This window comes from Platichthys flesus, chromosome 22, assembly GCF_949316205.1.
Source record: "Platichthys flesus chromosome 22, fPlaFle2.1, whole genome shotgun sequence".
NCBI lineage: Eukaryota > Metazoa > Chordata > Actinopteri > Pleuronectiformes > Pleuronectidae > Platichthys > Platichthys flesus.
In genome coordinates, this window is record NC_084966.1 from 8,997,859 (window position 1) to 9,022,180 (window position 24,322).

General features: G+C 42.5%; 1 protein-coding gene across 1 annotated transcript; it reads right to left on the reverse strand.

Annotated features, from left to right (window-relative positions):
* Nucleotides 1-203: 203 nt before the first annotated feature.
* anos1a (anosmin 1a) lies at nucleotides 204-22,487 on the reverse strand. Its single transcript, XM_062380902.1, has 14 exons — nucleotides 22,260-22,487; nucleotides 17,610-17,657; nucleotides 8,850-8,915; nucleotides 8,041-8,263; nucleotides 7,254-7,438; nucleotides 6,510-6,639; nucleotides 4,995-5,200; nucleotides 3,798-3,924; nucleotides 2,752-2,859; nucleotides 2,084-2,172; nucleotides 1,719-1,890; nucleotides 1,388-1,614; nucleotides 583-724; nucleotides 204-344 (listed from the first exon to the last, which is right to left on the reverse strand). The coding sequence occupies exons 1-14, from the start codon at nucleotides 22,437-22,439 to the stop codon at nucleotides 292-294; spliced, it is 1,956 nt and encodes a 651-aa protein (XP_062236886.1). The 5' UTR covers nucleotides 22,440-22,487; the 3' UTR covers nucleotides 204-291.
* Between the last annotated feature and the right edge of the window lie 1,835 nt (nucleotides 22,488-24,322).

Here is a 24,322-nt window from a genome sequence, read left to right on the forward strand (position 1 = left end):
TGGGAAATACAGCTTCTCCAACAAGTGGCACGAAATGCTACGGCTGATTCCGGGTGATGCAGTGGGTGAACTGGATTTATCAATCAGGATATCACACTATCTGGGATACCTCTGTAATAAGACCATGGGCGGGGACTGGGAAAGGATTTGAGACTGGTCCAGTCCACTGTAAGACACTGAGGGGAGGGATTCAAACTGCTGCACTTGTCTTCGGTGATCGCCGCTCTGTGGATTTCTAACCATCCTGACGTTGGGAGACTCGGTTCATGCAGGCTGATTGGCTGTCTGGACTCAGTGCCTCTCTATGATTGGCAGTTGGTGGGGATGCTTCCTCAGCCTGGATCCTGAATGATGGCAGACAAGAGACATGAGGTTAGTTGTCAGTTTCTCTTCAAAAATGAAAGTAAGAGACTTTGATGGTGGCATTTAAATCCTTATCCTTGTGTCTTGCCTTTTAAAACACCAACAGGTGCTATCTCGAAGGTCAGAGCAATCAATCTATCTATATGAATGGTCCAAGTGACCAGAGGATGTTGAAGATTCAATTCACTGGCAGGGTTTGTTGCTTTCGTGTTTCCTTACTGTGCTTCGTCGGGTTCTGGTACCCAGGAGTCTGAAAGGTCCGGTTGGTTGCAGGACCTTCACCCTCTCCTGTGATGGCGCGCACCTCCAGCCTGTACAGACTGGCAGGGTGTAGGTCTGACACCACCAGAACGTTACCGTCCTGAACGTGAGGAGAAAAGACGCCCGCAGTGAGTGGAGGAGGAAGAGGAGGAGGAGGAGGAGGAAGAAGACACAGTATCGAATGCTCAAGGTGTGTCGGATCGTAAGGAAGCTGAAGATTAAACAGGATTTCCTTTTTCCAGCCCAGTGGAGACTGAGATTTGTCAACAGGGAAAATACAAATCTGAACCTGCATTATAAATCAAAGAATTAAATAAAGAGAGGAAATTAAAAGAAGTCTCTTTTAGTTCCATGCTCGTCATTAAGTCATGCTTGAATGGAAAGAGACAAACACAAATGAAACTACACAATAACAAACAGATGTCATTAGAAGACAATTCTGAAATGGATGTGAAATTGAAAAACCTGAAAGGTACTGAGATCATTTTCAGTTTCGGTGTAGCTGTTTCGATTAATTTAGTTTTTTTCATTTTCCGTTTGCTATTAAATGAATTTCATGTGACATTAAATTAAATGTTGTCACTTTAAAAGGGCTATTGCATTTTGCCCCAGTGGTCATTTGTGTTTATATTCATATTTGCAATGTTTTTCCAGTTGAAATCATTTTGCATAATAGTGAAAATCACACATCATTTTTTAAACAAGCCAAAAAAAGCCAAAAAATCCAAAAAAATCCAAATATACAGTTTACAGCGGTACTGACCGGGGGTAGGATCTGGGACTGGGAGATGAGGCTGTGAGGCAGCTTGTTGTGGCTGTGGTGGTTAGTGGGGATGAGCTCTGTCCAGGTCACCTGGTAACCAGTCAGCTGCTGGTGGGACAGGACCCTTAACAAATCCCAGCTGAAGATGGCTGTCACGTTGCCTGCCCGGACCTCAAAGGATGCTGTCAGGTTGGCTGCCTTCAGCAGGACCTTCTGAGGGGACGCTGCTGGAGGGGAAACAAAGCACAGCCCCGGGGGTTAAATGGTGAGCAAGGTAAAACCCAAACATCATGTACAGTATCTTCAAAACCAAAATGTCCAATTGTCTCACGTGTTTCTCCGGGGCAGGAGATGGGACTCGGACTCTTGGCCTGAACGGTGGCGCAGGAAGGAGTGAAGAAGCTGATGCTTTCTGCCAGAGGGCGACTCTTCTTGCTGACCGGCTGCAGGAGGACTTTATACTTGCAGGCGAAGAGCAAACCCTGCAGGCTGACAAAGTTGTCCTGGAGAAGACAAAGACAGAACATCTTCATGGCTTGTCCCCAAACTGCCAGAATAACATTACTTATTTAAAAATGTGATCTGCTCTGTCCAGGAAGTCTGTCAGTGCCTTGCAAGTGTATTTCAGACACTTTGCATCATATGCTCGTCATTTTCTAGACCTTCATGTGCACGGTGACAATCTTTCTATGTTACCTGTGAGCTGGTCTTCTCCATGGGTCTGGTCTGGTTGTGTCCACAATACTCTGGTGCCCACTGGATCCTGTAGAACTCAACTGAAGGATCTAGTCACAGAAGAACAAACCGTCCTGTGACAAAAGGTCTAAGGCAAGGAATGGATGTAAAGGAGGAGCATCCAATTTTAACCAGAGTCAGAAAACAAGTCAACAACAATTGACTAATTTCCATACAACCTCAAGCTTATACTAGAAAACGAGTATATCATTAAGTAATATACTGTTATTTTGGTAAAGTATTCGGTTGCACAGTTGCCTCTATTGTACTTCCGTCCATCCTGGGACATGTTGCTCATATAGTTTAGTTATTTAGGCAAAAAAAGACAAATTGTGATGCCTGAATATGGCCGATACAAATAAACTTGATTGCAAATTGACCATTGGTTTTAATGGTTGTGCGTCTCTGTATGCTGACACACTGACGACCAGTCCAATCCCCCTCTCGTCGTTTTATAGTTAAACCACCCAAAAACATTTTCCCCTCACCTCTTGGTCAAATTAGGGAATCTGTGGTGCTACTGCCCTGATCATAACCTAACATTGTCATAGCCATGTCAGAGCTACAATTTGGTTTTCCTGTCAATCCATGTTTTCCATGCATTACTGCCATACTGTGCACACACATACCAGTGCTGCTCTGCCAGTAAACGTGAACCCGGAGTTGTCCGTCCTGGTAGAACGGCGTCCCCACATCCAGAATGTCTCCTGTGGGTTTGCTCGGGGCCGAAGTGGTGGCTACAAAAAAGACAAAATGTATTGTGAGGTTGTGTCCAGATTATTACGACATACTGTGTTAATCCAGATGTGTGTGTCTGTGTGTGTGTGTGTGTGTGTGTGAGGGAGAGAGAGGTATTTTGTACTATACCCTGGTAATGTTAATCAAACACCAAGTCCATATATGCTCTGATTCAGTTATCAGGTCACCCCTCCCAAACCAACTCTGCTTTTTAACTGACAAAATTGTATGTACAGGTTACTACAACTGAGTATTAGAGCCATGTTGACGGAAGCCTTTTAGATTTTTAGGATACAATCTAAATATTACCAGTTAAAAGTTTTATTCTTCTTTTATTCAACAAGGCCTGAATGCTCCCCATTAGTTTTCAATATATGACCTTGCATTGTAACTCTTTATCTTCAGCAGGGCTAAGCAAGACTTCTACTAATTAAAAAGTGGGCACTAACAAATCATTTCCGCCGTTTTACAATGATGCATCAGCCGGAACATTCATGTCTACAGTTGATAAAAACATGTCTTTTCTTTTTTTCTTCTTCTTCATAATGTCAGCCTGTCATTTTGAAAGGCACCATGACATTTTGAATTAAAGCTAAAAGATTATTACGCTCCATCCGCTCTGATAAGTTGAAAGGGCTGAATGACGAGCATGTGTCTATGTAGCGAAGCTCTGAAATATGAAGGATCAAAGAAGTAAACTTTAAAGTCAGAAGAATCAGTCCTTAACCCCCAAAGGTGTTTTTTCTTAAAACTATTCCCATATACGTGTGAGAAAAAAATCAAGAGATCATAGAAATGCATTTAAGAGGAAACATTTGGAGCAGGAGTGCTGCTTTGATTTTAAGGAACTATTTGAACCAAGCGTTCTTGCAAGAGATAGGAAGACATTTTCTTTTCTTTTCAAGCTTGTACAATCAAAACTCGAAAGTCGCCTCACTGCGCTGCGTGCTGAAGTTCAGGACGGCTCGGGGTCCTTTGAGTTGAGTCTGTCCCCAGTAGGACACAGCCTGGACCTCCACCCTGTAGCTCCTGTTAGAGCGCATGCTGTCCAGCTCCACTTGGCTCTGCTCACACACACACACACACACACACACACACACACACACACACACACGGCCATAAGTTCAATTACATTTTATATCTCTTGGAGGTTTTCCACACGCAGAATTTCAGCCACGGTTCTTGACGTCACTTCAAACGTTACATCCTCAGAGGTGAAGCCTCCTGCGCTTCTCGGTCCCATTCTGCTTCTTGTTTAAGGCTTTCTCAACTTCCTGCGATGCGTCCAAACTATGCATAAAAGTGTTTTCACGCATGAAACAAACCGAACCGTGGACGGACTCAGTTTTGATTCACGGCTCATTTCACACCAGTGATTTTGGTTTCGGACTAAAACTGAATCGTCTGAAGGTCCAGATCAAACAAGGATCTTCTCCTTTCTCCTTCCAGTGATTCATGGGAAACACACTGTTGTGGACATACCCCGCAAAGTTTCTCTGCTCAGTCTTGTGGCTTTGACTTGTTTTTGTTATTTTCCACCACGGGTGGGTTGGTACATTACCAGGAGACTGATTTAAGTTGGCTCTGTTTATTAAGTCATTCGTATTGTTAGAAGCGAACTCAAACTCGAATGAACAGAAAGTATTAAGTAAAAAAGGTTAGAAGAGCCAACATTAATTTGCTTTTAAGTCTACTACTTTTCATCAATAGCATTTCAACCAAATTTAGACAAATATATATGAATATAATGCCTTCGCACAGTGAAGATAATAATTTTATCTACTTTTATCTACTACTTTTATCATAGTTTTTGTCATTATCTCTCAGCAAAAATCTGTCTTTACACTGAAAAAAATCACAATAAAGTGGCATTTATTCAGATTTTGTATCTATATATAATATTTATATTTAACAACCTAAGTGCTTTGCGATGATACATATTATTGTGTGGCACTGTACAAATAAAATTGAATTGAATATTGCCACACCCTTGTGAGTAGTTCCACAGTAGATTTTTAGCAGCAGGTCATGTGTAGCTTAATCTATAGGACCTGTCCTTCACACGCTGTTAAAAGACAAAGCAGTAACAAGCATCCTCGGTACATTTCCAAAGCACAGCTCTGTCTGTCCTCACCCCTCTGACTGTCTTCCTCCTCTTGGTTGGGGATGAAGCGGGGGACTGTCCCACTGCAGTCCAGCTCCAGCTGACCTTGTAGTGGTGCACGGGGACGTCCAGGTCGGCAGGCGTGCTCCATTGGAGCCTGGCCGACACCGCCCTGCCGGGGCCGAAGCTCATGTTGGCCACTCTCAGCTCGGTAGGAGCCGGAGGACTGGGGGGGTCTGAGGGGGTCACAGGATATTGCTTACAGATGCTCAGAGTCATGGTGTATGACAAACATGCACGACCCTGAACACATTGCAAAACTGTATAAATACATTTTAATTGATTCATCTTTCTAAAACTCTGATTTCACTTCTCCCCAAAAATGTTTTCAAGGAGTTAGTTCTCCCTCTAGACCAGTCCTTCATTTCACATGAGTTGTATTGTGCTTGTACTTTACATGACAATAATGTGTATTATAAGTTTAATCCTCCTCTAACCTTTTGTACAATATCCTGTCACTTTGAATTGTTTGTGTGCTTGACGTTGTGAGTTTTTTATATACAGTCTTTTTTATTCATCCTACCTGGTTTATTGTACTGAAAAGGTTTTCACAAAACAAAACTAAATTTGCTTTATTACTGTTCACCTCGTTGGCTTATATATAATTTAAATATATTATATATATATATATATATACATATATATATTTAAAAGATTAAGTTAACTGGTGCTATTTTTTCATACATTGCATGTCGGCCATCTCAGAGGTCTGCCCATCCTCAGACCAATGTTAAAAAACTAAAGTTGTTGTGTTGTGTTGTGTTTTTACTTTTAATTCCTAAGCAGGAAGTTAAAATATAAATAAACAGTACGTATATGAAGATATGTTCAACTATGGGCACAGAGTTGCTGTTAAGCCCTGCCCCCATAGCTGCAAGGCACTGTTTGTCTCTTTATTCATATTATATTACTATTGAACTGCATCAAATAGACCCAGTTCAATGTTACCCAGTTCAAAAAAGTCCTCAAAGTCCAGATAAACAGTTTCAGTTTTTCTGATCACTGGTCCCTAATGGTTTACTCCTACACCGAGGGAATTCTTCCAGCTCCATCACCCCTCTCCCTGCCAGATAGTTCTCAGATGCCCTCTCCTCGTCTCTCATTAAAGCTACCCCCTGCTGCTCTGGGCACAGAGGAGCTGCATGGTTACAGTATTCAATTACACTATCGCCAATATTACTGACTTGATTTTCCCTTTACGTAGTTAGAAAAGCAAAAATCAAGGCTCAGCAGTAGTTTAAATGTATAACTCTTGGGGTTAGGGTGGAAGGCAGTAGAGTGGAGTGTAAATGTAAAAAGCTTAAATATCTCTTAACACCACCAGTCTAAAACCACTAAACATTCCTGATTCATATCTTTTAAAATCCGTTCGAAGACCCGTCTCTTTGATTTAGTATTTCTCTTATTCATGTCTGCTTTTGTTTTTTAATGTAATCTTTAATCAAATAACACACACACACACACACACACACACACATGTCTGACCTCTGCTGGAGTGGATGTGCCTGCTGGGTGTGGTGAAACCTCTGGTCCCGTGGGTGTTGACGGCGGCCACTCTGAACTGGTACCAGCGTCCAGGCCTGGTGTCGGTTAGCCTCGCCCCCTGCTCTGTGGTCTATGGGGGAATCAGAAGGAGGTGGTTGAAAGAAAAGATGCAGCAACATAAGACATAGCATTTTATTTTTATTACAAACAAAAAAGCTTTTCTAAATCAAATACAGTTTGTTGCTGAGTTTCAGAAGATGAAAAAGAATAGCCAGGGATGAGAAGTTAAACACCTGTGAGGTTTAAAAAAACAGTGTTTTTATGGTGTTCCTGATAAAGTGCTTGGTGAGTCAAGCACTTTAAGATCAAAATCTTCACGTTCCAAGGTACAAAAGGTATTCCAGTGCTGGGTAATGAGACTGGTGGGACAGGGAGGCCTAGAGAGGACATTACGGGTTTGATGTTGTGTGTGATTCCGTTCACAGGCGAGTGAGATCACCACGCTTCATCAGTGCAGCATCATTACCTTTTACCCTCAATCAAAACTCTCCTTTACAGCAAAAGCTTTAGGGGCTCAGTGCCATCAAACCTAAAAGCACAATTACATGGTAGAGTGCCGCCAGCAGAGAGCATCCAAGGTACCAACATATAGGACCAAAACGTCTTCAACAACAAAACCTGGTGGTCATATGTCAGGACTTACACATCTGATAAAATACCGTATATTGGGCTGAGTGAACTCACCTGGGCAGCCCCCTGCCACGGGGTGGCAGTGTCCTCGCTGGGCTGGATGCCAAAGTTCCACCTCCGCTGCAAGATGTAGACCACCGGCTCCGCTGAGATGTTGAAACGGGACGACCAGCGCACCACCATCTGACCGTCGGAGAGTTCCTCGAAGCCCAGCTCTTTCCTTGGCTTCAGGGGAGCACCTGAGGAACAAACCACACACAATGGGAGCTTGGGATGATGTGTAGGATTGAAGGGTCGAAGGTCAACATGGTCGATACACTCCAGGATCAGGTTAATGTTTGGTAAATGGCCGAAATCAACCTGCTGAGTAAGCAAACCGATATATTATATGTATTTATATCCACAAGTCTTTTCCTGCAGCCATCTCCACGGATTTACAGTTTTCCACAGTGCCACAGTGTGAAAAGGCAAACCCAGCTCTCCCAGCATCTTTCTCCCTGCCTGTCATGTGTCACCATCGGCGAGGCGCGAACTCGCATTGTCTGTTTAGCCTCGGCTCTCTTCGAATCCCTCTTCCGACAATGGGAGTTACTCGCACTGTTTGTTAGCAAGCAAAATGGGAATTACATCATTGATCTGGGTACAGGCCCTCAGGGGAACTTGGGATGACATCTTATTAGGGTTGACAAGAAGTTTCTGACAGTTCAAATTTCACGGTATAGTTATGCAGATTCATCAAAAAATGTAAAACCGTCACTGGCTTTTGTCACTCACCTACCACTGAGCAAAAACAAGATTCGGCTCACTAGATCGATGGCCTTCTGAATAAATAACTGCTAACCTTTGTAGAGGTCTTTGGGGGACTGGCAGGTGTGGCCGCAATCGTTGGAGCAGCATTTCTTCTGAGCCGGGCACTCCTGGTCGCGATCACAGCTCTCCACGCAGGCCGCCGCAAAGCCACTGGCTCTCTCCGGAGGTGGACAGCTGCCCTGCTTTGACGCCAGCACCGACTGGAGGAACTCACAGCTGGTCACGCACTCCCAGTGCTTCTTGGGAAACACCCGCTAGACGTATCGGAGGGAGATGGGTTAGCACCATTGGCTGGGTAACGTACTTAACGTTACAGTAGTATTACCCTGTTGGGCCTTGAACTGTTTCTAATGTTAATTTGCTTCTTGGTTTATGCATTCATATGTATTCAATGAGAAGGATTGAGGAGAAGAAACAATAATAAGTTTTTTCTTACTGACATAATAAAAAAGAACATTTCTGATGGTTTGAATGTTTAAAAAGTCCAGGTCAGAGTAAGTCTATCATATAACATTCATGCATGAGTTGAAATAATATGAAAAATATGTAAATCTGATTGAAATAATATTTTTAAAGATTTCTGATTAAGTATAAAAGATTATTTAATGACAACATCATTCGACAAGACAGACACACAAACATTCTGAGTTCAAACTGGATCCAATAATTGAGGTGTTTGCATAAGACCCCTATCGACTGTAGCCTTCTGTTTACTTTGCCCAAAACAAGCTCAGGCTTAATACATTTTATATGAAATCAATATTTCCACATAATGGCCCCAGGCTGTTTTTCGGTCCATGAACACAGCAGCATAGTGTGTGACTGTGTGTTGCATTGTACCTCGCACAGCTCCCTGCAATTGCTCTTCCTCTTCATCTCCCAGGTATCTTTGCAGGGCTCCAGGCACTGAGGGAGTGACAAGTGACAAGTGTTAATAATGAGCTACAATCGCATTTGAATAAGGAGATTTGGAGGTGAATATGACTTTCTAGTTGATCAAAGGCAAAACAATTCCCTGGCAGCCAGCTTCTCTTCCCTTTGAATGAACTGCGTTGAAAGAGAATTTAATCCAGCTAACATCTTTATTTCAGGTAACAAGAACTCCTCCGACATGCTAGAAGGAATCACTCAGACTGAGAGTTTTGTTTTTAAAGCGTGAAGCACTGACCAGAGCAGGTCCGACCGAAAAAAAGCTTAACCTCTCCCTGCCATCTTCAGATGAAAGCTTGCTTTTGAGATGTATTTTTAAATCAACAACAATAAATATAGATGCAGGAGGAATAGAGCTCGTTTGATCATTTCTGAGCAAATGTTTTTCTTGGTCTGTTGAATTCCTTCCACCTTTCCTTCCGTCCTTATAGTTCCTTATTTGACTTCCTTTTTCCTCCCTTTCCTTCCCTATTTCCTTCCTTCCTTCCCTAATTTTGTTCCCTATTTCATTCCTTGCTTGTTTCTTTATGTCCTTCCCTCCATTCTTTTTTCCCTGTTTGCTTCCTTTCTCATACCTCTGTTCTTCTTCTATTCATTCCTTTCTTTCTTTCCTCTCATGTTCTTTCGTGTTTCCTTATTTCCATCCTTCCTTATTTCCTTTTTTCCTTTCCAACCTTCCTTCCTTCCTTCCCTCCTTCCTTCCTTCCTCCTTCATTCAATATAAGAGGTGTCCTGTTTCCAGCTGTTGTGTATGTGGCTTGAATGTATGTTCTTTTAAGTAAATCATCAAAATCTTGGAAACACTGCCAAGGATGTGACCTTGTCCTCAAAGTAAGCTAAGGCCTAACATGAACTCAGAACTAAGAATTAGGCTTATCCTAAAAGAAAATCACTGACAGTATTCCGGGTTATAAAAAAACATGTATTAGCAACGGTAGGATTTATCAATTCATATTTTGCATTGAATAATTTAGCCTTTAATCTGGTGAATATGATAACAAATGCAATCTGAGCTGGTGTCACAGTTTAAGCATAGACACTTAAACCTAAGGAACGACTGGAAAACGTTGTCCTGCATTCTCAGGCTGTTCTCGAGCCAGCCGACAGTTGACAGCATTGCCCTCTATACCGTAAGCAGAGGCAGCAGAGGGGAACGAGTGTACACTGATTGTAATTTCATGCTGTGGTGAGAAACAGTGGGGGGGGGGGGGAGGGATGTACAGCAGCATCGCAAGGACATGCCAAAATGTCTGAAAGTTAGAGATGCACCCCAAACTCTGATCAAACTTTTGTTTACCGAGGTCTGTGGGGAAGAGGTCGCCGTTTATAGAAGAAAATAGGTCTCGACTTGGGTCAACTATGATCTCGTAATCCTCAGTGTATGCTCATTATGTTAACTTGGAAATATATAATTTGTATTCCCATCATAAAAAAGCCAAACTTCTAGAAACCAAAGCAACACAAGTGTCTGGTTCTTGGTGATCCGTGGGAGTTGTGTTTTCAGAGATCTGTCTGTTAGGGCCTCCCCAGGTAAAGTGGTCCCATGGAGTGGGGCTGCGTAGCAAGCAGACGGAGTCGGCATGGAGTCGGTTGGATAGCTCCTTTCCGGTTCAGGGCAGGTTTCTGCCTCGTGTGCAGGAGTTTAAATATCTTGGGGTCTTTTATGTTTTGTGTCAGGCTGACAGGCAGTTTGCTGCAGTGTCGGCTCGTGCGGACATCGCACTGGACTGTTGTGGTGAAGCGGGAAACGAGGCAGAGAACAAAGCTTTCCATTTACCAGTTGAACTGCATTACAATGCTCACCTGTGGCCGTCAGCGTCGAGCATTGAATTGAAATTGAAAGAATGAGAACACGAATACAAGCAGGCCAAAAATGGATTTGCCCCCTAAAGTGGATGGGCTCAATTTTATATTGTAAGGAGAGAGCAAGGAATAGAGCCTCTGCTCCTTTCAAATTGAAAGGATCCAGTCGGGGCATTTTCTGGGCAGCATCTCTCTGGAGGTTTTCCAGCCACATCTTACAAGTTGGATTCGACCTATAATACGCTGGATAGACTATATTCTGTGTCTTAGGACAGGATACTGGACCCAAACTCTCCGTGCCTGACGGCTGTGCAGTGTTTTATGTGTGTGTGTGTGTGTGTGGTAGATATAACTGTTGACGGAAACTATGAATAAACTGGTAGGAAAAAAGGCCGTCCTTGTAAATATGGCTGCTGTTACACACAAGCTACAGAAGATCCCTAATGAGTTAGCCTCAGGCCGCTAACGTTGCCAGTTTGAGAGCTCTGCATCTCCCTCCTTCATAGACCGACCCCCCCCTCCCCCCAGTCCTTCATGAGCCCAATCAGTCGAGCATTAAAGCATTCATATGGAAAATCCCAAATGTAGGTTCAATTGTCGTAAAACAATGTGACAAGACTCCATCAACTCTGTAAGCCTGCGCCATTATTATTTTGCATTAATTGATATAATAAAAATGAATTAGGCTGATAGTAATAATATTTTATTTAATAGCTCGCTGCGATTATCGTTTAATTAAAATCATGATTCAGTCACACTCAACCGACTCTGACATGAGGAATATAACATGGCACTGAAGCATAACAAATATATTTATATCTTCTTTTTATATTACATTTCTTCCCACATCTGTAGTTTCCTATTTAGTCAGCTATAGCACGGACATTTACTAACATGGGAACATTGGAGCTGTAATCATGTCAATGTGCATCATTCCTGTATTAGATATAGAAACAGATCCAGTGTTGTTTGTCAGTTGTTCTGTGGATGGCAGCTTCTGCCGGATAAATACATCTAATGCGAAATAATCACTATAATATCATGGTAATGTTACATGTTACATAAGTCAATGTGCACTTATGACTCAAAACTGCACAGGAGCAATGGAAATCGGCCAACGGTAAAAGCAGACAATTGTTTCTTATAATGATTATGTAACTCAACCAAATTTCAGGTCATGATGTTGAATCCCCTTCAAAATAAGTGTTAGACGGTCTGTGTTTATATAGAGTCTTTCTAGTTCTGATGTCCACTCAAAGCTTTACACTACAGGGTTTTACCACACACCAATTCACACACACATTCATACAGTGCATCTATGAGCGGCACGGTGATATGTAGCTAAGCTAGTTATTGGGATAAAGTGTGTGAATAAATAAATACAATACATTGGCTATTTATGGGGAAATTATGGCTGTGACTGATCTCAGAATAAAGCAACTCCGCCGAAAGGTATCTACCAGGTGAGAAACGGGAAACATTGTTCAAAGTCACTTCATTAACACGATCTGAGTTAGTGCTTCAAAATAAAAGCACTAATGCTTCTGCTTTGATTCATTTCATTGTAACTTTACTTTACCTGACCTCTTAAAACAGATTTTTGTTTCTCTTTTTCTGTAGAAAGAGCCATGGCAATGCATTATGAATCTAAAATCCCCAAAAATTATAGTGATTAGAAACCTCTTCCCAGTTCTGGATGGTGTTCTAGAATCCAAATACCATTGGTTACAGTAGCTCTATAGTTATCACAAGCTACTGGGGGTACCCGAGGAAACATGTGTGTAGCACATACCTGGGGAAGGGTGTAGTTTCTGCATATTTATCCAACTCACTTTGACTAACAATATATTAATACATACAGTATGTGCAATTTCTATTATAATTAGTAATTATTATTTTCCTGGGTTTTAGTGTTTTTCCTGCACTTGCCTTTTCTAGTTACTACAGAGCCTCAGTCCAATGGTTTGCTCAGTACCACTACAAGGTAAGTGCGAAGAGGGGGAAAACAAAAGTTGCTGCCAAATTGACACAATGCAGTACAGCTATTGCTGCTTTGCAATGAAGAATGTACTGAAGCATGTCTGATATCCCTGTGCCAGGCCTGCCATCTCCCATCTCCCCTCCTCTGTCTCCAGCGGAGGACTTGTCAACTAATCCGAACTGACGCTCCCACTCCAGTGCCATTCCCGTTGGACCTCTTTTACGCCCCATTTCAAGCTTAAATCAAGCGTTCTCTTCCACTATACCACAAATACAGCTGACTGCAGCGAACTTTGTGATGTGGTCGAGAGATCTGAGAAAAAGCTCCTCAGTTCCTCTTTACAGGAAGACAAGAGATGTTATTTTGTCTTCAAATTGAAATTGGTTTCGGGGATCCAAGCTGATCTTTTAGGTCACAGAACATGACTGATGTTTATTTGGCGGCCGCGCGAAGCTCTCCCTTTGTACGCGTGTGTATGTGCGCGCCTGATTTGTTTGTGTGTGCGTTTTGGCAGCAGTCGTGCACCACTCCTCCATGACCAACCAGTGATAATGGGACGAACAACTTCTCTGCTGACCGTGCAAAATGCTGTTCTTGTGGCGCTCTGTTTGATTCACTGCCCAGACAAACCCCTCGGAGAGGAAATAGGCCCCATGTTTGTCTCTTGCTTCCTGTTTCAACAACTTGCATTGTCTTTGAAAGTGCTCCAGACTTTTAAACATCCACAGGCAAGGCCAAGGAAGGAACCACGAGCAAATTATTTTGCAAGTTTTCGGTTTGAAAGTGTGAGTTGGAGGCGAGGAGGAGTGGAAGAAAAGGATGTCTGGCTCTGAGTCAAACATCACAACAAAGCCGCAGGGACTATTGAAGTCCACTAATGACGGCTGAGTGCTACTGAAAGAAGGTCTTCACACCACAGTCAATGCCAACTGTCTAGGTTGTGAGCTACAAGGCCCATGTCAGTGCAAACACACATTTTCAATTCACGGCCCTGATTCTACAGTAGTTCCATCTTGAGTCCCTTTCAAGGGCTCAATTGAAGTGCACTGTGTGGGAGTGTGTTGCTAATCAACACTGGCACTTGCAAATGGCCGTCTGCCTGGAGGAGATAGTGACAGAAGGATTAACAAGCACTCATTACCACCAGGGTCCATGAGGAAGACACAGGGCCAAGCGGTCATGAGCCAAAGTGATGGGATGTCTCACAGCAACAAGCCTCAGCACGCTTCTGATCAGGCCTCTCTGAGCTGTGGAGCTGGAGAGGGACGTATCAACACTGGGACTGCCACATTAGCAATTATCTAGTTCGAACAAAGGGCCCAGGAATATTTCTAAAGATACATTTTGATCTATCGATCTATTCCGTACTTACCGGACTTTATATCGTACATTAATGTCCGTACAACTGTGACCAAAATCCTAAATTTGAACCTCAGGAAAAGTCTCCCTGAATTTCTTTGTGCATATTAGCAAAAAAATAACCATTACGATATAGATGCCTGAAGGCATGCAGTGAACTTTGGTTAATCTCCTGAAATTATCTGGACGTTTCTCCTGCCAACCCTCAAGTGAAAGCTCTCCATAATGTCCGAGTGAGCCCATGGGAGAACACAGGATACCCCGCAAGAGAGTCGGATCATTGATGACATTTCTAACACGCGAAAGATTAAAAACTTGTAGAAGATGCTGACAAAGATGTCAACTTCGAAGGACAACGAGATTCAAGAGCATGAACATAAAAAACTAAAACATACGCCTCCATTGATCCTCCTAATTCCTGCTGCTTGATCCAACACTTCGTTGGTGCTATAGGTTTGTCATGAATGACACATACACCCTAAACAAACCCCAATATGCTGCCTGAAACATTAGCTTTTCGTTACTTAACTGAACTTGTGTTGCTAACCCTGACCCAAAACATCATCCGCAAACCCCTTCAAATTAAAGGTAGGCCAAATTAAGCATGCAAATAACAGTGATTGAGGTGAAGGGACCGTTCATATAAGCACAGTGGTTTTTTTAACTTCCGCAGCATCCAGACGATCATCAGAATCCAAACCCCAATGATCACGTCTCTGAAGAACCACTCAAAACAAACAATGCCTCCGAACAAAGCGAACAGCACGGCTGACGTAGTCGAGCTGCAACTTCCACAAAACGACCTTTGATCAGGACGTCGCGAGCTGAGTCGCAATACTTAAGAGAGCACCTGTCAGCCCCGACACATTTTTCCCACATCTACATTATAAGCTCTGTTGTAGCTTGATGAAAGCGTAAGTGCACAGAGGCCCACGTTGCTCTGCAGTAAATTCATTTAAGTGGAGAAAATTGACTTCACATCACAACGTAAGAGCCTGTCATTTCACAATTAGCCATGGTTAAACAGGGGTGAAATTTGAAGGGGCACGCGTCAAACCCAAAGCTGCTAAAAAGTGCAGTTAGAAATCAGAAAGTGAGTTTAAGGATGCTTCTATCTATATATCTATCTATCTATCCATCCATTCGTCTATTTTATCAGTTCCATCAAATACACATATGATCTGTTCCTTTTACTTAACTTGTTCAGAGCCCTAAAACAAAAACCTGCCTGTTTGAAATGTGGCTGTTTACTTGATCAGTGGTAATGCTACTTGAGAATGATCCCTTATTATTAAAGAGGAGAACAATTCTGTCACTTTTTATTGTTTGTATGTTGGACATTACAGAGCTGTTTATAAAGAGTCTATGGTGAAGAGTGAAGTATGAAAAACTGTGTGTCCAGCCTACCTGGTTTATCTACAATGAGGTTTCTTTTTTTGTAAATTGTTTTTTTACTGAATTGGCTGTTGTTACGTGGCGTGTTTTCTCTCTCTCTCTCTCTCTCTCTCTCTCATTCATCTCCTCCAGGTGGGTGGCACAGCTGAGGCCACTCTGGCATCAGGGTGTGGCCAATTAAGACCCTGAGCAGAGCGTTAGTGTTAGTGTTCCAGTGGGGAGTAGTGTGCAGTGTTAGGTGTTTTTTAATAAATGCTTGTTTCATTTAAAAAACACATCCTAGGCTTCCTGTTTTTTGGCCCGGTTTATTTCCTAATTCTTTGTCCCTCATACCCTAGACATCTTAGGGACGTAACAGCTGTATTACTATTCATGAGTGTAGTTTATAAAAACGTTAGAATGATTTACTTCTGTGGTGTAATTTACAACCTTTCCTCGGTAATTCAGCTCGATGTGAAGCATCGCAGCAACAAAATGTACACTGTGCTTTTATTTTGAAGACAACCTGCTACTGAGGAAGTGACCAAAAGCTCCTGTGGACTCACTGGTGTAGCGAGTAAGACGATGATGAGATGAACGTGTTTCAAGATATACATTCCACAATGAGACAGAAGGACAGACAGCCTTTTGTGGTATGAGTAGATAAACACAACTACTCTGATCTTGTTTGTTTTAACTATGTAAGCACATGAACCACTAGTATGATGTAATATTTCCCTCTGCCTTATTTGTTTTTCACTGATAAGGACACTGCTGTCCTTAGCATGTGATAGGATGAAGCGGCTCCTGGTACCATGAACTAATTCACGCTGCCATGCAAAGGATCTCCTCCCTGTGATCGCTCATTAGCGGGCCAGCGTATTTCCCTTTTGCAAGCTCTTAATAATGCAGCTGGAGAGACGTCTAATGCCCTGGCATGTCACCACAATTACCCATCAGTGGGATCGCATGGTTCCCAAAGTGAGAGGCTGCTAAGGCGTGTTAATATCTGCGTTGCTCGACAAGAAGACCATATTCCTCGTGGGGGCTGTTCAATATAAAAAAAAAAACTCCAGGGGTAAGTAGTCGCACAGCCAGAGTGGAATGGGGACGGGAACTTTATGATATAAACATTATATCGTGCTTTCCAGGCATGTATCCCATCCATTATTGACTGCCTCTTTCGTGAGTGTTGGTGTATTGGCTGGGAGAGGGGCGATGATGTATGGCACGTCCGAGAGTAAAGGGGCCAAGTCTGGCGATGAATGATGGAGCCCGAGAAATGGGTAATAACTACTACAGTGCACCAGCGTGTATCGGTACATACAGGTCTGTACGTGCGCACACACACACACACTAGGCACACTGTCACTGGTTTGCATGTGGGGTGATTTATTGCGGCAAAAGGCACACACAAACACACACACACACACACACACACATAATCTGCCTGCACATAGAGGTAGAGTGATTTATTACACTGGAAATCACCGGTCCAACACAACTTTCAGTCTTTACACTGATCAGCCAAATGAAACATATATAAATGCACAGATGATACGACAGCTATGTAAAAGTGAACACACAATGTCGTGTATAGTGCTACAAAAATGAGAGCTATGGGTAGCCTGGGGTGCCTGAAGTTTTTTTTGTTGCATTTACAACCTCCACCGAGGAAGTTGTGTTGCGCCCCCCTTGTTTGTTGGTCAGCAGGTTTGGATGAGACATGATTCAAGAAAGAACCCGAAATCAGGCGTATTGACAAGACTGACATCAGGCATTCTCGTCAGGCATTAACATGGCGGCAGTGATGCTTTTTAAAAACCGTGTGGATTTAGTGAGATCAGAGGATGCTAACATAAATATATTCCTATCTGAGTAAAAACCAAATCCATCACATTTACCATCTTTAAAGTCGGCTACAGGAAACGACCTCGTCCATCGACTACTGATAGGAAACAGGAAAGAGCGGCCCCCTGCTTTTAAGCCTGATGTTTGGTTGACCCCTCCATCCCCCCCGACCTTGTCCCTCGGTGGACTTCCCACTTATTCCCCCCACCCTCACATGACTTGATCTTTTGCGTCCAATCAACACGAGTCATTGCGTGCTACGGCTGCTGGACAGAAGTGATGCTGCAGTTCAAGTGACCTACCTTCGCACACTGCTTATGATTTTGACACCAGCCCAAGGATCCGTTATTCTAAAGAGATAAATGAAAAGGAGGGAGACAAAAGACAGAAGCACAAATAAATACATTGTCGTAGTTTGATCAAGTGCAGAGAAAATACATTAGTCCTTAATTATAGGTTACCAATGTCAGGGCCCAGAGACCGGCAACATAATTACAGTTCACTCAGGGAACAGCACAGAGCTACAGGGTTCACAGAGGTGCTCTTCCTCTGTATAAAGACAAATGAGTGTTTTTCCTGCACAGTTTGTGAGACTCTGTGTCCTTCATGGCTCCCCCGCTGCGAGCCTGAGGGCACTCCTTGGAAAAAAATAGTGAGCCCAGAACCTGGATCATTAATCGAGTCACATGAGACGGTGGCACAATAGATTTCATTTATTTTGTTTCATTATTTACAGCATGACTAAACTGGCGTCTCATCAGCACTGCTGATTTCTAATCATTTGGATTGTTTGTGTGTGAAATGGACACTCACCAGTGTATTCCTGAAAATATTATCTATTTGTTTTCGCACATAACTGCCATTATTCTATATTATTCAATGTCATAAAATCCCACACACAACCATCACCAACAATTTGTCCAGTTCTTAATACTTGCTGGAAGTGGCTCATATTTCTAGGCCTGTTGGTTCCGGCTGTTGATAAAGAAATGTGACATTGTGTTCGGGTGCAGCAGGATCATGGATGTCGAATTAAATCAGTCAAAATAAACAGCAGAATGTTTGTGTGTGTGTGTGTGTGTGTGCGTGGGGTAATAAAAGAGCATATCATCCGGTGCCACGACTCACTGCTTTGTTTTAATGAAAGCTGAAAGAAAAGGGGAAGGACAAAAAGAACCAAAAAACACCGTAGATCATATTCCGTGAAAACAACTCTCTCTTTACAACACCGACACAAGGCCTGTGTTGAAATCTAAAACATTAACTATAAACAGTATACCTAACCCAAACATACACGTCTGAATATATGCAAAAATCCAATAATAAACAAATCCTTCAATTACTACAATGTTTTAACACTAAAGTTTCAGTGATTTCAGCATTAAAGTAGTTCCTCAGGCACTGGGCTAAATAAGTTGCATTTAAGGTTGAATTATTGATGCTCCTTTTTCTTTTCTGGGATTGATGACAACAAGAACAACTCATCAAGATTAAAGAAACTATCTTCAAATGGGCAGAACCATCCTCCATCATGTACTTACACTGGGGCTGGCATTATTCACCGCTGCGGGTGCTGGTGATTGGACACGAGAGCATGTGGCCTTTCAGACACTGACATTTGCGCCGTCAATAAATAAATAGAGCGTGATGGATGGAGAGCTGAGTTAAATTGTCTCCTCTGGGGCCGGGGATTAGTGGAGGGAAGGTCTCCTCCTCTCGCTCAACTTCCTCAAGTCTGACCGAGCCGCACTCCGGCAAATCACCGCGCGATGCTCCAGTGGAGCCGCTCACACAGAGTTGACCAGGCAGCTCTCTGCAGTGATAACAATTATATCGGGACACTGTGACTGCTCGGGTGCCAATTGGTGTGGGCTCATATTCCTTATTGTAAAAATCCCCAAACACACCACATGGACCTCATTAGGTGAAGACTACCAGTGGATATCACCCTGAAAGGCACTGTGTAATCTAAAGAGCCAAGACTGGTTGACAACCAATTAAATGGGCAACTCCCTCTGTGGCCAAGAAGACTTCATTATACCCCCAGTGCCCTGTGTGGCAGTTGGTGTGTGGCAATCTGATTGCAGACTCATTTGCTAATGATGATGCAAATTATAGGGGAAATAAATCATAATAATTCCACTGATGTCACATTAAGATTTGAACTTTCACGAAAACAAACGAATTTGTGTATCCACGTCTGGAGACCAGTGTTCAGTGTGTGGAGACCAGCAGGGCTATGTGACGGTGGTATACAAATGTGGATAATGGTGCACGCTTTTTTATGATCTCTCCTGAAATACTTGGAGTAGAATCACAGCACTCATGTTAAAAAAAAGTCGATAGTGAATTCGGCTTATCATTTTGTGAAATAGGTGAAAATTACCAGTGGTCGGTTTTGGAACAACGGAAAGAACGATCTGATACTGGAAAGGTGAGCAGGGAGACACTTTACAATGTCATTTAAAAACCAGTACACTTTTGATTAAGGATAGTCACAAATCAGGAGTGGGTAGTGCTCCATTGGAACCAAATGGATTCCTAATTCCAACAACCACAACAAATTACTACACGATGTATTAAAGTGGCCACAGTGTGTATATTGGACTTCATTAATTGGAAGTGGAAACAGTCCGGCCAATAAGAAGTGACTTTAACAAGGTCTTTTATAGCCGAGCTTACTAGAAATGTCGAAGAAAAGGAACCAATTGCTGATTGGCATCACAACAATTATCTGAGAGTTTGGGATTGGGATGAATACAACAGTAAAAATGTGAAATTGTGTGGACCGAAAAACAGCATGTGCTTTTAAACTGAAAGTGCAGAATAGATGGGAACTCTGGCGCCTTTGGAAATGTGGGGTTTCTCCACACTGCTCTGTTACACAATAAATAGTCATAAACCGTGGTCTGTTTCAGGGCCTTTTCCAGCACTGGGTCCCCCGGAATCTGGAAAACACTCACAAAGACAGTCCCAACTTTTTTCTGAGTGGACCAAAGCATAAAAATACAGCCGCAAAGGCCCACAACCAACCTGTCCTGTTGTTTCAGCGGACAGAGAGGGGACAATTGGACATCTACACTGACCCTGCCTCACCCAACACTCAGAGGGTTGGAGGGATGATTCCAGTTATGGTCTGACCCAGACATCCTCCAACCCGACACATCCACATCCATGAGGTCAATGTGAGAGTGGTTCACACTCCAGCAGCCATCGATTTGGCATCTGGCCCCGAACAAAACTCTCTCTGACTCACTTCTCCTGAATGCCGGGCACGGTTAGGCAAAGAATGCAAAGAATGAAGAGCGATATATCAGATGCTCTTGGATCAGAGGTGTAGATTGGGGGTTGAGCCAGTGGTACACCTGTAAAGGGTTAAAAGCATGCAGCTATAATGCAACAGAAAATCCCAGAGGGGTTCATGATTTAGCCGGATTTCTCCTATTTTTCAGGACTGGACCATCATTCTGCGTTGTTATCATTGGTCTAAGTGTGTGCAGGGATGCTGTCACCATCACTCTGAAGCCGGGAGAAAAGAAGCGATGTGTGTGTGTGTCTGTGTGTGTGTTTGCGTGTGCGAAGAGACTGTTACTAGATGATCTGTATGACTAAGATAATCAAGATGACAAGTCGTATTTATAAACATGTAAGGCTTTCTGTCAACTCCTCCAATTTGAAAAAGGACTTTTGCAGCAGCAGTGCAATTTACTCATTATGAATTGAGCTATATATTACATATTCCAATGTTGCATTTTTAAAATATTTTCTTAAAGGTATTTTTAGATTCTGCCTGATAAATTAAAATCTAATTTGAGTCCCTGGCTCTGTAAAGCAGTGACTCACCACATAAATACTATTAGCATCTTGTTAAGTTTGCCAGGACCAAGGATGCAGATCTCAGAAATGAGAAGTTTTGATTCAAGTAATTAGACTCTGTTTATTTTAATTATAGGACTTTTCGTCTTAGTTTTCTAACACTCCAAAGAGTGTAATGACAGTGCACAAATTAAGCAACTAATTCAAAGTTATTCTCAGAATAGTATCTTTTTTTTAAACAGGCTTTCCTTTTGATTAACACTTGTATCACTGTGCTGTGCATTTCTTCCTTCAATGCGCTGCATGGTTTCCACGTTCCACTATAGTGAGCTAATAAAGAAAGATCTTAAAAGGAAAAATCTTCAATTGCCTTAAAAAATTAACAGGATTTTGGGAAGATAACAAGAGGATATAAAGATAGTCGATATATATTTGTTGCTCTACAGTCTACAGTAATACCTTACCATAGCCGTTATTGGCCATCTACATTATTATGTCTTGTCTGAGTCTCTAGTCATTTATTGGATACTCAAATAACTATAAATATGTTTTCATACTGCATAAAACACATTCTTAAGGAAAATTGTCTGCACTTTTACTTGAGTTACGCAAACATGAAGTCACCTGCTTGGTGTCATACCTGTTTGCTAATCTAGTGGCTAAATGGACCCGGATCCTCTTGCACCTCGTTAGTCCTATGAGGCAAATTGTGAGCTGTGAATATAGGCTATACACATACAATGTGATGATTGATGACAATGAAAGTGGACAGAATTACCATTTAAGTGTAACACAATACTACAAGTACCTATGCTGGTCACTTCCTGCCTCAAAGGTCATACTTTTGACCCATATGAACAAAAACAAATATTTGCTGTGCACAAAAGGAAAAGGTACATATCAACATCCAAAACACAAAATATCACTGAAACTGTCTTTATTAAAGATTTGTAGTTAATTAAATCTAAAAAATAAAAATGCTATAGTGAGAGATTTCTTATGTGGCCCTTGTGTTCCTATTGAATGAGTTTCAAGACAATACATATTGGCTAAATTCCTGTCACCCTGCTGCGCGTCATTTCTGAGCGCACGGCAGCTCCAAGCCCCGCGCGCTCCGGTGCCATCCGCGTCCTTACCTGGAGCGATGGAGAGAGCGCGGCGACGCTGTGCAGGCTGAGGCACCGCGACGCACACCTCGCCCTGGACATGCTCTCCGGCCAGGACTCCTCATCCTCCGCCTCGGCGCGCTGCCTTGCGCACACGCCGGAGCCCAGGAGCAAAATAATCCACAGAGACGCGCTGCTGGTGGCCGGCATCCCTCTTCTTCGTGTCCAGGCTGCAGTAAGGGGGGCTGTGGAACAAGGGAATGCAGCGGGGAGTCATCTGATGGAAGTCCAGCTTAACTAGACACTATATAGCCAAGGGAGGAGCTATACGATCTAGGCGTACACAGTTAGGGTCAGGATGCTGAGAGGCTTCGGTTTTGCATCCCAGCATGAAGCTCTCAGTTCACTGGAGCCACAGCCTGTGCCATATATGTCAACTGATGCGAAACACCCAGAATTGAACTGCAAAGACAAATAGGATAGAGTAGTTTGCTCAGTTTCATGACCTCTAGGCACAGTTTGTATATCTTTTGGACACTACAGGCAGAACCTCATTAATCAGTTCAAAAGTGAAGCCGAATTCTTTAATTGGTCATTTTCATCTTGATTTTTTAAGCTTTCTCATGATATCGTGAACATGTTTGTATATTTGTTTGTAAGGTCACAACAGTAAAACCTACAGGAACATGAACATGCTCGTATTTGTGGTGAGCAGTGAAATAAACGGATCAGTTTATAACTGCTTAACGTTGTTTTTATTTTACGGCACCAACACCAAAAACATTTGATACTTTTAGAGTTAATATACCACATGAAATCATGCAGTTGTAGTCTAAAACCACAACAATCTATAGCACTACATCTTAACATTATCTGTGCCACCTTTTATTCCCTAATGGGGGAAGCGGAGGTTTTAGTAGGGACTGCCAGTAAATCGAGATTAGCGGCTTTACCAGAGTTTTGGAATAAAACAAAAGCAAAACTCATCGTGACAAAGCATCTGAGGTAAGTCGTTAATTACGTATGTCGCTCTCTGATGTGAACTTTATGTATTGATGTAGTTCGGCTGCTTGTTCAGTGAATGTTGGTTTTAGAAAAAAAAAAAGGGAAACTGTTGGAATCTGCACGTGGAGTCCTGGTTTGTGTTATCAGCAAAGTTTTATGTTTGTGGGTAGAGTGATCTACAAATCTAGAAATGTGCTAGATCAATAAAGTCCATTTACCATTTGTGAAGTTAAAAAAATTTATTTTATGTGACGATAGTTTTGTGTCAAAAAATGTCATTATTTTATATTTTCCTTATTTTAAGTCAAATCTCCTCCATTTCATTGTCTTTTTTGTGAAAAGAACACTAGAACTGGTGTCAGAAAACCTGGAGTCCGATCAATGAAACCTGACTAGACGTGTGTGTTGGAGCTCCTGTGATTTATAAAACCCACAACATGAAGCATCAACGGATGTGAGCCATGCCTCGCGAAGCAGAGATCCCAGAAGACTTACGATGTGGAGCTGTTGATCTGTCGGAGAGTTTAGAAATTCATCAGTCTGCTGTGAGGCGAACTGTCTGTGCACGGAGACGGTTCAGTTCTGTGGCTGTACTCTCCCCGGGCGCGAGCACCCGTCTGAGTCCGAAGGCACAACAAAGAATGTTCAACGAGATCGAAAAAGAAACCCAGTTCAACCACTAAAGGCTTAAAGGGATCAAGCTAGCTAAGGTCTGTGTTTACGAGTCTACCACACGCGAGTTATCGCCCCAAGCAAATGTCGCTTTGCACCAGAAGTTTGTTGGAGAGCAGCTTGATGATTGGTTTGGGAAAAAAAGAAGCACTCTAGCAATAAATTATGCTTTATTAAGCCCAATGTATCAGATCAGCTGTCATTGTCATAGTACAAATACAATCAAATCAGCAGCCTAAGTATAACTTGCCTGAACATCCTATTAATCTACTACAGACCGAGCTCAGACACACATCCTGAGAATATATCTGAGCTCGAGCATGTCCGAAGCAACAGACTGAGGATTGACCTTTTGGAATATCTTTAAGAATATCCAAATTCTATTATTAAGAATATCCAAGAAACGATTTCCCCAT

Bases quoted from the DNA above. Each gene is read 5' to 3' on its own strand.
- anos1a (XM_062380902.1), bottom strand. From the start codon at position 22,439: ATGCCGGCCACCAGCAGCGCGTCTCTGTGGATTATTTTGCTCCTGGGC. The intron at 8,916-17,609 runs GTAGGTCACTTG...TCACTCCCTCAG, and splicing joins ATCATAAGCAGTGTGCGAAG to TGCCTGGAGCCCTGCAAAGA. The intron at 345-582 runs GTAAGGAAACAC...GCCATCATTCAG, and splicing joins CCAGAACCCGACGAAGCACA to GATCCAGGCTGAGGAAGCAT.